Source organism: Phocoena sinus, chromosome 4 (assembly GCF_008692025.1).
Source record: "Phocoena sinus isolate mPhoSin1 chromosome 4, mPhoSin1.pri, whole genome shotgun sequence".
Classification (NCBI taxonomy): Eukaryota; Metazoa; Chordata; class Mammalia; order Artiodactyla; family Phocoenidae; genus Phocoena; species Phocoena sinus.
Genome location: NC_045766.1, coordinates 72,771,176 through 72,785,854, shown reverse-complemented (window position 1 = coordinate 72,785,854; position 14,679 = coordinate 72,771,176). Strand labels below are relative to the sequence as shown.

General features: G+C 38.6%; 1 protein-coding gene across 3 annotated transcripts in view; it reads right to left on the bottom strand.

Annotated features, from left to right (window-relative positions):
* PCYT1A (phosphate cytidylyltransferase 1, choline, alpha) overlaps positions 1–14,679 on the bottom strand; it is a 41,698-nt gene that overhangs the window by 8,329 nt on the left and 18,690 nt on the right. For all 3 annotated transcript variants that reach the window (XM_032630171.1, XM_032630172.1, XM_032630173.1), the window contains exons 3-5: positions 8,444–8,543; positions 2,699–2,815; positions 1,809–1,960 (exon numbers count right to left, since the gene is read on the bottom strand). In XM_032630171.1, the coding sequence (XP_032486062.1) occupies positions 1,809–1,960; positions 2,699–2,815; positions 8,444–8,543 (369 nt within the window). The remainder of the gene's footprint in view (positions 1–1,808; positions 1,961–2,698; positions 2,816–8,443; positions 8,544–14,679) is intronic.

The following is a 14,679-nucleotide window of genomic DNA, read 5'->3' as shown; positions in this document are numbered from 1 at the left end:
TCTCAGCTAACATCTCAATTACCCATGAACAACTTGTCAGGGATCCATAGGCAGCAAATTGAAAATAAGAATGGTGAGCAAGCAAGACTCATGGTTGAGGATACACTGCTAACACGGAGAAAAGGAATATGGAAGTTCCTCTAACCTCTTCTGCCTGGGCTTGCCTGGCTATGTTGCTGAGAATAATCTTGCTCATCACCCTTGGTACCACTGGCTGCTAAACGGCGAAGCAGTAAAGCTAGAGAACTATAAAAATTCTGTCCTAATCCTAAACAGTTATAACAAATATCTCTTAGCTTCAGGCCTACCCAAATACTGCTTTTGAAGCACTTTGGCTACTTTTTTTTTTTTTTTTTTTTTTTTAATTTTTATTTTTATTTATTTATTTTTGGCTGTGTTGGGTCTTCGTTTCTGTGCAAGGGCTTTCTCTAGTTGTGGCGAGCGGGGGCCACTCTTCATCGCAGTGCGTGGGCCTCTCACTGTCGAGGCCTCTCGTTGCGGAGCACAGGCTCCAGACGCGCAGGCTCAGTAGTTGTGGCTCACGGGCCTAGTTGCTCCGCGGCATGTGGGACCTTCCCAGACCAGGGCTCGAACCCGTGTCCCCTGCATTGGCAGGCAGAGTCTCAACCACTGCGCCACCAGGGAAGCCCTTTGGCTACTTTTGTTCTTTCCTGCCTCGTTGAACAATTCACCTTCAACATTCTCCACACCACTGTAAGATAACTGACAATATGCTTGCTGGTTCCTCAAGCTCAAGGGCCTCCAACATGACCTGATAAATTCTTCTCAGCTATCAACTATAAACCCCTCTTTTGTAGGAAACGTGTTGCTTTAACGTGGGAAAATAAAAAGGAGATAAGGGTTTTTTATAATACCAACTCACTGAGAAAAAGTGAGAAACCTCCCTGGTTTCTGATCCCACATAATTTCTAGCCTGAAATCAAAAGTCTTGAAACTAAATTTAAGTCAATACAAGAGAAGTCTATGTTTATATATCTTATTTCCTGGAATGTGAACTCCTTGAGAGCATGTCTGGGGCTGTGTATACTCTAAAAAGACCGGTATGCTGTGAGGATGGATACGCTTATAATGGGTGGGGGGGGGGGGCGAGGTGCAACAGACTCACATAACTGAAGAGTTCAATTTCTTTTTTTTTATAAGATTTTTTTTAATCATTTATTTTTGGCTGCGTCTTCGTTGCTGCGTGCAGGCTTTCTCTAGTTGTGGCGAGTGGGGACTACTCTTCGTTGCGGTGCGCAGGCTTCTCATTGCGGTGGCTCTGCAGTTGCAGAGCACGGGCTCTAGTCACGCGGGCTTCAGTAGTTATGGTGTGCAGGCTCAGTAGTTGTGGTGCACAGGTCCAGCTGCTCCGCAGCATGTGGGACCTTCCCGGACCAGGACCCGAACCCATGTCCCCTGCATTGGCAGGCGATTCCCAACCACTGCGCCACCAGGGAAGCCCTGAAGAGTTCAATTTCTAGCCCTGCTAGAGTGTGACCTGGTTATTTGGCCTCTCTGACCCTGTTCTCATATGTAAAGTGGAAATAACTAATAACTACCCAATAGGATTTTTGTGGGGAACAAATGAAATATAATGGATGCAAAAGTGCTTGTAAACCATCAAACCCAAGAAAAATGTCAGGGATGACTATTATTAGAAGTAATAACACTGTTACCTCTTCTATGTGAAATTTACATAGAAGATAGAAGTAAAATAAGGCTAGTGGAAAACTAGCCACAGTACCAGAAGTCTTGAAAGTTGAAGAAATTCCAGAACAGGGAATGGAAACATGTGTTCAGTTTCTTACCCGGTGTTCTGCCAGGAACTCTGGTGTCAGGGTCCAGGGGGCATTCCTCACCACCTCGTCCACATAGCGGCAGTGCTGCACTGCATCATAGCGCTCATTTTCATTCATCACGGTGAAGCCTTTGAAGTTGTGTGTTAGCTCATCACTGCAAACTGAGTTCACCACAACATAAGGTTGTAAGTCAAAGTCCCCTCTGCTTAACCACTCCTCAATCATCAACCTCTCATTTCCCAACCTCTCATAACCAATCTCCCCAGCCTGGATAAGAGTCTTCTGGATTTGGCTCAGTCTGGATAACAATGCTTTTCCTAATCCAAGATACACCTTCAGGAGCAACATTCACTAAATATGTTCACACTTTGGAGAGGAGAGGATACAATGGAGGACTAAGATCTTTGGCTTTGAAATGAAACTACTGTGCATCTCTGTATCAATTAACAGTTTTAAAAAATGTTTTCCTATTATACTTTTATTAGACTGGACTGGACAACATAACATTAGCTTAGCAGACTTTTGTACTTCAGTTGACTCAGAATGATAAACTGAAATCTAAAGCAAATGCTCTTCTTAAGTAGCATTTATTCTTAATGCTATTCTGACCACTCCCGCCTGCACTGGGGGTCAGACTGCAGAAACCCGGCCAAAACCAGCGAGATAAATCCTGGACGTCTCAAGTCAATGAGCTTAGAGCTTCTCTCTCCAGGTTTATACAGTTCAGGTTTTATATACTTCATGTTCTTCATATATTTCACATTTTAAAGAGGCTGCACTATATCTCTCATTTGAAAACCAACGTAAGAGGCAATGTACTTGGGTTATAAAGATAGGAGAAAAGAGGCTACCATAATTTTTTTCTGGACAGCACCTAAAGTCATCAGATGTTTTCTTACCTCCCACAATGAGATATGTATTAGGGAAAAGGTTCTTTGCTTGCATCAGGGCCCGGGCATGACCAGAATGAAATAAGTCAAATATTCCATCTGCATAAACTCTCACAGGCCGTTCACCTAAATCCAAAGGAAAGAATTTATCGCAGAAATACATTGATTCAATACCTCATATTTAACAAATGGAAATGGCACTGTGTGACTGTTCCACCCCTGCAGAGCCCCCTTTTAAGGTGTTCTCTGGATATTCACCTTTATTTGGGGTACTTTGGGGTTCTGAGGAATAACATCACAGGCTTCCTTGACTACAAAAACACTCTTGGCATCGTATCCACTAACTCTCTTTGTTAGCCTGGTTGTACCAAACTGCTCGGGTAATTGGATTTCATGATTGCTTTTTCTTTAAGTTATTTTAGAAGTGAAGGGAAGAGTTATACAAGAGCTATATCTGAAACTTCAAAATCCTCGCCTTCGGCTTATGTTTAAACTGCAGTTATGTTTAAACAGAGTATAATTAAACTATGCTCTGGCTGCCTGCTCTCTGTTTTTCAAGCTGCCTTGATTACTAATAACTAATGCTTTGCTTGAAAATAAAATACTTTGCTTTGAAGGTAAAGAGTGATGCAGAGGGGTGAGATTGCTTCACAGTCCCAGATTCACCCTTAATAACTGCTCTGTGATAACAGATGGAGTTCCTTCAAGCATTTCTCCTTGATAGTGAGCATGTTACACTTTCTCAGTAGAGGGTGATATACTAGGTATTTGAAAATCAAATATAAATATTTTAGGACTTTATATTAGAGCCTTTCCTCTTCCCCTGTCCATTAGTGAGAATAACAGAGAACTGATTGTCAATTTATTTTTAGTGGTAGTGGACTATGAAAGAAAAGGAGGAAATGATTTCTTGGGGTACAAGCCTAATTCCAAAGCCAAATAAACACACTGAGAATGGAATTGATATAATGGTTCAGCATGCTTCAAATGATAAACCTAATGAGTCCTAGTAACATATTTCCACTACTTGAATAAAGGAAGAGCTGTTTCACTGCAGCAGCAGAAAATAATAGTAGGAGCATCTACATCATTCTTCGAAAGAAGGGCCAGAGCCTCATCAAATACACCATACTGAAGGTAAGGATAAGATACATCTCCTTCCTGCCTTGAGGACGGTGAATCAAGGGGAGGAAACTGGTTCTCAGGAGGTTTACGGACTTTTCTTTATAGATAGCTTTATCCATACAAAAGTCGCTTTTAAACTGAGAAATTATACACTGCTGATAGAAGTATAAATTAGTACAACTCTTAAGGAAGGCAATTAGGCAATATCTGTGAAAAGACAAATGACAAATGTTTATACCCTTTGGCCCAGTTATTCCAATTCTAGGAATTTACCTCACAGATACGTTTGTAAATATGTATGCAGATTGCATTATTGATTGCAGCACTGTTGGTAATAGCAAAAGTTTGGAAACAACCTAAATTTCAGTGGAAGACTGAATATGACATGATCCACCCACTAAAAGTGTGGGAAGATTTATATATTATTTGCTTAGATATCCACAAGAAATTGGTAATACTGGGCTTCCCTGGTGGCGCAGTGGTTAGGAATCTGCCTGCCAATGCAGGGGACATGGGTTCGAGCCCTGGTCAGGGAGGATCCCACATACCGTGGAGCAACTAGGTCTGTGCGCCACAACTACTGAGCCTGCAATCTAGAGCCCGCGAGCCACAACTACTGAAGCCCGCGCATCTAGAGCCCATGATCCACAACAAGAGAAGTCACCACACTGAGAAGCCTGTGCACCGCAATGAAGAGTAGCCCTCGCTCGCCGCAACTAGAGAAAGCCTGCACACAGCAACAAAGACCCATTGCAGGCAAAAATAAATTAAATAAATAAGAAATTGGTAATTCTGGTTACCTGTAAAAGGGATACTAGGTGGCTGTGAGACAGTAGTGAGAGGAAGTCATTTCACTCTGTGTCTTTTTTGTACTTTATGAATGTTAAGTCACGGGAATGTACTAATTTTATAATACAGGAAATAAAAATTTTAAATAAAATAAATACACTAATACAATGAAAAACTGAGAAATAATATGACGGATTTAAAGAGTCAGAAAAATTATAGCCTAAGCTTGCCAACCAGCCTCACTCCTTTGTTAATCTTAATCTCTTTAAGCCTCAGTTTCCTCATCTATAAAACAAAGCAAAACAAAACAAAACCTGAGTAATATAATCTCTCTTCTACATCCTAGAAATCATGACCATGAAGTAACTAATATACTTCTATCTTTCCTAAACAAGTCCAGAGTGGCTATGATCTCACTTTATTTGATCCTAAAAGACAAATGATAGAATATAAAATTTGAGAATACTGTACTGTTGTTTCTACACCAAGGGCAAAGTGAGATGAGGGAGATTAAGCCAGTAAACACATTTCCTGGATAGTGGCAATAGCACAGACACTGTTGATTAAGTGGCTATTTGCCAGCAGTTAAACATCCCATATTAGGCCAAGCCACCTCTGAACCCTTTCTTGGAGCAATCCCTGATGTGCCTCTTGCCCTCTTAGCATTTCCCCAGCTTCCCAACCTCTCAATTCCCCATGACTTAACCGCAAGTCTTTGGCAAACCCAGGCCTGTATATTAACCAAATGACCAGAAGGGGCCACTGTTGAACTAAAAATCTGGGGAGAAAGCATGCGTTATCCATTCTTTTACCAAGTGGCTATTGGTCAGGATGACTATACCCTCTGATTTATATCTGTTGTTCCACTACACTATCAAGAGCAACTGCTTTCATTCTCAAAAATAGTCTTGATTTGGGTTACAAATTATAGTCTTTTCACTACTGCTAGACTAAGTAATTAGATGTTCTCCTTTAAGCAGAAGAGACCTGAGTTTCAATTTATTATCTCTTTTGATATATTCTCTCAAATAGCTACCACTGAAACATTCATCTTTAACAGATTTCCACTGCCCTTCAGACTTTGCCTTTTTCTTCCCTTCTCCAAGAGAACATACTGCTGGGTTTTTTTCCATCTTCTAAAAAAGATGATCTTCTCATCTCAAGCCGTATTCCTTTTATCTCTAAGTAGTGAGTTTACTCCAAGATTACACAAACTTCCCTCTTGTACTCCCTTAACCTCCCTAAGTGAAAACCTGGGGGCAGGGGGAGGGGTGCCCCTTGAACCAGTTATTGGTTTAAAATTCACTAACTATATGGCATGTGTAGATTCTTTATTTGTTTATTCCTTGTCTGGTACTGGCATGAAGACAGTCACTTACTTGATTATTTAACATAAAACTGAACAGACAGAATAAGATAAAGGAAAAACCAGAGGTCAAGTTAGACTGGCAAATTTTACAGGCCAATTTGTGACTATCTGTTCCACCCAAACTTCAATCAGCTTGCTGATAAGCCTTCTATTATTTATAACTAATGTCTATATAAAGAATAGCACCACTCCAGGATGAAAAGAACACAAAGATGGAAAAACTTAGGTTTTTAGCTTCAATTCTATCACTAATTATTTGTTTTGCTGTTTCACTTCTTAGTTTCTATGGACCTATATTCATGTATATAATGAAGAGAGTATAAAGTATATAATCTCATAAATGACTTACTTATAAAATTTTACTATTCTAAAATTTAGAAAGTAATTTATTAGTGTTTGTTAATTATAAGTTGCAAAACTTGGAAACAGTATACATATACATACATACATTTTTCCTATCACAAATGGTATGTGGCTAGATTAGCAACAAGGTGGCTAATATAACTAATGTGATGAGATCTGAGTGAGGTACTGCATTCTGAATGTGTGTCATTAGAGAGTATATGAAAAGTTCTTGCCCTCAACAGGCTCTACTATCACATCTGAATGTGATCCTTGAACTGTCTAGTGGCATTCTGAAGTCTGACCTGCCACCACTACACTGTTACATACAGTCTGTCTTTCCTTGTTGTCATTTTACTCTGCCCCATTAGCCTGCCTATTACTGAAGTAAGAGGAGCCAAACCCAAAAAATCACATCATAAACCAGAAGGGTTGTGATCAACATAAGCTATATCTAAACACTTTTGCAAAAGGAAAGCATTCTCTGGAATTTTGAGGACCCCAAAACCATACTCCATACAGCCAAGATATAACCAAGGGGTATTGGGACCCCTAGCCTAACACTGTCCAGCATTCATTTCTATTCATATTTCAGAACTCCTAAGTTACAACAGAGAGTAAACATACTAACACAATTAAGAAGTAACTACAAATATCTTCTATATACTGAAAATGTATAGATTTGTGGCTATAACTACCTCTTATTCCCTAGTGCTTGCCTGGGTTGAGTCCAGCCCTACATTTACAGAGTAAACACTTACCACAGTAATCAAAAGAAATGAAAAAGGATTGGGAAAAAAAGGAGAAATGGAGAATTTACAGAGAAGTAAGAACAGATGCCTATAGGACTTTGTAATCATAACAAATGCTTGTGGAAGTTTCTATTTATGATAATCCCTAAAACCAACTGCCCAAAACTATCTGGAATACATATTAATAATTTATGAGGCCAGAAATTGCTACTTAATAATGTAAACTAAGTATACAAATAAAGAGTATGGGCTTTGAAAATAATAAAGCAAGTCTTTTTTTAAAAAACCTGGGGGCTTCCCTGGTGGCACAGTGGTTAAGAATCCGCCTGCCAATGCAGGGGACATGGGTTCGAGCCCTGGTCTGGGAAGATCCCACATGCTGCGGAGCAACTAAGCCCGTGTGCCACAACTACTGAGCCTGCGCTCTAGAGCCCACGAGCCACAACTACTGAGCCCGTTCACCTAGAGCGGTGCTCTGCAACAAGAGAAGCCACCACAATGAGAAGCCCACTCAACACAACGAAGAGTAGCCCCCACTCGCTGCAACTAGAGAAAGCCCGCACTCAGCAACAAAGACCCTATGTAGCCAAATAAATAAATTAATTAATTAAAAAAATTAAAATTAAAAAACCTGGAAAACTATAATATCAATAAAGATAAAATTAAGTGATAAGCATCTCCCAACTTAGGATAGCTTTGTCCTCTATCAATCAGCAGCATCAGACTAGTGTGCTGACTGACAGAAAGGAAAACTTAGTGGGAAATTCTGAAGGCTATTAAAAATGTGGCAGTCTGGGGCTTCCCTGGTGGCGCAGTGGTTGAGAGTCCGCCTGCCGATGCAGGGGACACGGGTTCGTGCCCCGGTCCGGGAAGATCCCATATGCCACGGAGCGGCTGGGCCCGTGAGCCATGGCGCCGCTGAGCCTGCGCGTCCGGAGCCTGTGCTCCACAACGGGAGAGGCCCATGTACCGCAAAAAAAAAAAAAAAAAAAAAAATGTGGCAGTCTGACATATTATTTGGACCTTTATAAAAACAGACAAGATTATAAACCCACTCAGGCTAATATCTTATTGTCTCTGCTCCTCTATATCTCACCTCACAGCTGTGATGATAACAGCCCCCCCAAAAAGTGTGTACCACTGTATCTCAGAGCTGTGACAAAATACTGGGAAATTAGTATACAATATAAATGAAATTTTATGGAGTACAGTTATCCTCCCAAATAGAACAGCAAGTGAGATGGGAGAAACCCCTCTCTCAAGTAGCTTTTACAGGTAAACTGAGGGAAGAATATAGTGAGTAGGTATACATTTGATAAGTACAATTGAATGCTAAAAACAATAGTGAAACAACAAAATAATTCGTCATTTACTTACAAGGAGTTCCTCTGCTGGCTTCTTCCATGGTTACCCTGACATAGGGCTTACTAAAGTCTACTTCAATTTCATCAGAAAAAGGCGCTGGCTGTCGTAAGCCCTTAAGAGGAGGAAAGTGAAGGAAAAGAAAAATTCAATGGTATAAACTAAAATACTCAAAAAATGGCAGCTTTAAAGAATAATCAGTTATTCAACATGCTGTGATTAAAATTTTCCTAAAAGTTCATAACCTTAAAAAGAAAAAAGATAAAAGCATTCCAAAATGACAAGTGAAAGTTGCAACCTTTTACCAAATGGGCAAATCATGGCATGAAAGATAAATGTCTTGATGGTGATTTCAGAATAGGACTGAGGAAGGTGGCTGAGAACCTAAGCACAGTCCCAACTAACTGGGTCCAGAATGACAGCTCCTCTGCCAGACGGCAGAACAGCCAACCCTGATCTATGTGATGAAATTGCCAAGGTTCACAAGTGCCTTTTCATACCACTTCAACTATGGGACTGGGAAGGCAAACAGCTGCCATGTGCTTTAAGTACGATCATCACTGTATAATGCTTTACACTGTAAATATGTTCTAATTCTCATTAACAGCCCTGTGAGGCAAGTAGTACAATAATTAGTATCCTCAATTTAAAGATGAGGAAAATGAGGTTCAGAGAAGTTATATGAATTGCATGCAGTTACTCAGAGGCAATGCTGAAATAAAAATGTAGGTATGCTCTTTCCTCCTTAGAGGAAAGCCTTACTTAAGAGCTTTCGTTAAATCTATTCCTAAGTATTTTATTCTATTTGATGCTTTTGTAACTGTTTACTTAATTTTATTTTTGGATTGGTCCTTGCCAGTATATAGAAATGCAATTGATTTGTATGTGTGTATGTGTATCAGTGTGAGTAATTTCAGTTGACGCATCTCCTGTGGATTTGTTAAACTCAATTATCAGTTCTAGCAGTTTGGTAGATTCCTTAGGACTGTCTACATATGAGATCATGTTGCCTGTGAATAAAGACAGTTTACTCCTTTCCAATCTGGATGGCTTTAACTTCCTTTTATTACCCATTATTGCACTAGTAAACCTCTAGTACAATGCTGAATAGAGGCGGCAAAGACAAATATCCTTGCCTTGTTCCCAGTCTTAGGGGAGAAGCATGCAATCTTTCAACACTAAATATTATCTTAGCTGTAGGTTTTTCTTAGATGCCCTTTATCAGGTTGAGAAATCTCTCTTCATTTTGTAGTTCATTGAGAGTTGTTTTTTTTTTTTTGGCTGTGCCATGAGGCTTATGAGATCTTAGTTTCCCGACCAGGGATCGAACCCAGGCCACGGCAGTGAAAGTGCCTGGGTTCGATCCCTGGTCGGGGAACTAAGGACCGCCAGGGAATTCCCTGTTGAGTTTTTTAATGAACGAACATTGGATTTTGTCACATGCTTTTTCTACATTTTTGAAACAATCATATTTTGGTTTTGTCTTTTATTTTTATTAATTATGGTGTATTAGATTAATTGATTTTAGAATGTTAAGCCAACCTTGCATTCCTGAGTGAAATTCTTCTTGGACACATTGTATAAATCTTTTTATATGTTCTTGGATTCAATTTGTTAATATATTGTTAAGGACTTTTGCATCTAAGTTTGTGAGGGATTTTGAACTATAATGTTCTTTTCTTGTGCTGTTTTTGCCTGTCTTTGCTATCTGGCCTCATAAAATTGGTTAGGAAATGTTCTCTCCTCTATTCTCTGAAAGTGGATAGGATTGATATTATTTCTTCCTTAAATGTCTGATAGAATTCACCAGTGAAGTCATTTGTGTCTGACTTTGTCATTGTAGGAAGATTTTTTCAAAGACAATTCAATACTTTACTTGGCATAGGTCTATTCAGATTTTCTATCTTTTTCTTGGATCAGTTTTGGTAATTTGTCTCTTTCTAGGAATATGTCTATTTCATCTAAATTGTCACATTTTTTTGGCATGATATTGTTCATAACATTCCCTTATAATTCTTTTAATTTCTGTTGGGCTATAGTGATGTATATTTAGATTTTTAAATTACATATAGATCACATTGTGACTGGGCTAAATTCAGAAACTGGGAAGACACTGTTTTGTTTTGATTTCAGATAAGGATAGACTTTTAAAATAAGGCTTTAAAATTAAAATATATTTCTTTTAAAGAGCACTTATATAAGCTTATTTTAAAATATGCTAAAGCTATAAGAAAAACATTTTTAGGAAATGTGTGTGTGTTATCCTTTTTTAGAACGTTTTTTTAAAAAAGGTTAAGAATAGACCAAGGACACAAATGTGTGATTTTCTGAAGTTATTAGAAATTTACCTACAGATAAAATTAGAAAAAAACAATTTATCCTCTAGAAGTTAGTATGCAAAGAGTTGCCTAACAGTAATTTGTGTTTCTAAAAGTATATGCTAGTCACAAAATAATAGACATTCTACAATTCTATCTATACGAAGGTCAAAAACAGGCAAAGCTAATCTATGGTTAATAGAAGTCAGAGAACAAAGAAAACAAATCTGGGGAAAGAGGATACTGACTAGCAGGAGCGTGAGGGAGTCTTCTAGGTGTACCAGTGATTACATGGATGTATACATATATAAACATTTATTGAGCTGTACACTTAAGGTTTGTGCACTCTACTGTATGTAAGTTATACCTCAAAAAACAAATGCCATTCAGCCATAAAAAAGAATGCAGTACTGATACCTACTACAACATGGATGAACCTTGAAAAAATTATGCTAAGTGAAAGAAGCCAGCCACAAAAGGCCACTTATTGTATGACTCCATTTATATGCAATGTCCAAGAATAGGAAAATTTACAGACAGAAAGTAGATTAGTGGTTACACTGGGATGGAAGGGTTGGAGAGAGATGGAGAGTGACTGCTGATGGGTACAGGGTTTCTCTCTGGAGTGATGAAAATGCTCTAAAATGTATCATGATGATGGTTGCACAAGTCTGTGAATATTCTGAAAACCACTGAATTGAACACTCTACGTGTGTAGGTGAATTACAATGGTATATGAACTATATCTCTATGAAGTTGTTTATATATAAATATATTTATACATAATATAAAATGTATGAAACAAATAGAAAAAATTGTGCTTATAGTACATGTAGATAAAAGACAGCCTTACTGTGTTCTCTGAAATTTATTATTAATGGTGTGCTGGAGTCAGTTTTTAAATATTTACATATTTTGAGGGCTGGTAGTTTGAAATCAGCCACAGAAATCAGCAAATGCTATATATCAGAGGTTTGTTCCCCCCGGTTTATCAGGACACCACTGGTTATTCTGCATACTTAGAAAGAGATCAGTTCAGAGGTTATTACAGGGAGGAAGAAATGGATTTGTGGATTTTTCCGTTAATATTGAATAGAGAGAGTGACCGTTAAAAATTCTGTGAAGGAAGAATAGGTAGGACATGGTAAAGAGAAAATATACTGTCACTTGAGAGAGGAGTTTATAATAACTGAGCTTTTGAACTGAAGAAAATAAGACTGTGGTACCATCAGCAGGAATAGAGAAGTTTTTTAAAAAGGAGTGGAGATCAAAGAAAATGAGAACTGACAGTCTTTGAATCTGGAGATTCAAATGACTATTGGAGACCTCCTAGAATATATTAGTGAAAGTCAGAACACCAGTGCCTTTAAGAAAATAGGAAGACAAGGAACCAGACTAGTAATAATCTCTCATTAGAGATGTATAGCCATAAAGGGAATGAGAAAAACAGAAAGGTACCTAGAGGGGACAGAAAGATCAAGTAGCAGGTTTTCTTAAAAGTTGAGGATATCTGTACATGTCTAAGACAAAGGAAAAGGAGCCGAAGAGATTGAAAATATCAAGAGAAGGAAAAAACCGATAATTAAGGAAGGAAGAGTCTAGAAGAATGACAGGGAATGGCCTCAAAGGAGAGCAGGGGGGAAGCTGTTGGTCCTATAAGTAATTAGGATCACATTTTTCTGAAAGCAGAAGGAAGGAAAGGTGATAAAAGGATAATACTGGATGTAAAGGAGGAAGGATGTATATAAACTTACATTCTGATGCCATCAATTTTCTCAGTAGAGCAAAGAAGAAAGTGAAGTTCCCTATAAAGAACAGGGACTTTGGAATGAGACTGAAAACTTGAGGAAAGTACAAAATATTTAGAATAGCTGTTGTGGGAAATGTATATATTTGAGCATCAGCAAATGATTAATGGAACTCCTGAGCACTATATTCAGCCCAGATCAAGCTAGAAACTTTAATCTTTAGAAGGCCAAGTTAATAGGTCCAGGAAGAAAAACAAAGAATTAACAGAAATTGAAAGATCTAGGGTTAGGTCCTGGTGAATGGAAGGGAGGCAGAAAAGGGAAGAGAAGAGTTAAGGAAAAAGAGGTATCCAGACATTTCTCCAAAAAAGATATACTAATGGCCAAAAAACACATGAAAAGGTGCTCAACAATATTAGGCATTATGGAAATGCAAATTAAAACCACAATGAGACCCTGCTTCACATCCACTAGGATGGCTAAAAGCAAAAAGACAGGCAACAGTGATGGCAAGGATGTGGAGAAATTGGAACCTCTGTACACTGCACAATAATCTCACAACTAGTCCTGTGGCTTCTGTCTATCCCTGTTTCAACTGTTCCTTTCCAAAGCAATCAGGATGATCTTCTAAATTGTATATCTGATCATATTACCTATAGGATAAAGTTCAAATTCCTTAGCACAGCATACAAGATCCTTCATGAGCAGGCCCTTGCTTTACCTTACCTATTGCAGATTCTTATTCTGAACTTTAAGCTCCAGTAATGTTACTTGTAGTTTGCTAAACATACTATTATTTCACACTTCTGAAGTTGTACTCTATCTCTTGTCCACTTCTTGAATTCCTATTTAGCCTTCAAAGTTCAACTCTGAAATAATCTCCTCAATGAAGCTTTTCCAAAACCACTGTCCCCACCCCTCGGTCAAAGTTAATCTGTTGCTCCTCTAGAGGGTCACTGTACCTCTAACTTACTTCTATTTGGCCCTTTTCATACTGTATCTTAATTATTTGTCTCTTTCCCCTATTTGTCTATGAGCTTCTTAAGGGCAAGGCCACCTTTCCATCTTTGCATCTCAATGCATAGCAAATGACACACAGAGGTTCTCAATATATGTAGTTTGAAATGAGATTGTAAGATCTATCTCCATAAGCAGAACTTCGGCCAATTAACCTCAGAGTTTAAGTACTCTGTGACTTATTCATACATATGACAAATATTAAGATAGTCTAAATGTCTATCTTTATAAATATTTCTGTGATCCTTTTGATTTTACCTTTAAAAACATCTGTTTCAGTAAATTCTTTATAGTTATAGACAAACTAGCCATAAAGTTATCCCTTAATTTTTCCTCCTTAACTCTTTTCTCTCCCTTCATGCATTTTATCCTGACCTACCAACCCAGCTACCAAATACTTGGGGAGGTGGGAGGAAATGGGGAGTGACTGCTAATGGGTATGGGACTTCTTTTGGGGACGATAAAAATATTCTAAAACTGGTTGTGGTGATGGTAGCACAACTCTGTGAATATATTAAAAACCATTGAACTGTACAGTTTAAATGGGTGGATTTATGATCTCAGTAAAGCTATCATAAAAAAAAGAAAAAACCTTGTTGATTTTTGCTACAGAGTTGAAAGGGATTCAGAGATAGAAAGCACATGTGTACAGTGGAGATGACACACAAGTTTATTTAGCAGACACTCTTCATTAGAGTCAGTCCAGCCTGTTGGGTGAGTGAATCTTTGATCATTAGCCCATGTTAAATAGCCAGTGTGTACCAAAGAGGAATGTGAAATGGGTAGCAAGCCACTTAACTGATCTGTGACATGAATATACGAAGCCGCGTAACTTAAATCATTGAAATTCCTCAGATTCTAAGAACCAAGAAATTTAAGACTTCTCAGAGCCCATTCCACTAAGATTGGCCTTCTTTGATCTATTCGTGGCTTTGGTGATTGGCTCAGAGTATTACCTACTTGGTTATAACTTGTCCCTACTCCAAATGAGAGTGCAGAATTGGTGCCCACCACCATCCCCTTAACCTGAATTCTCTAAGAAACATTCAGAAATTAAAAATGCCCTGTTAGGGACTTCCCTGGTGGCACACTGGTTAAGAATCTGCCTGCCAATGCAGGGGACATGGGTTCAATCCCTGGTCCAGGAAGATCCCACATGCCGCGGAGC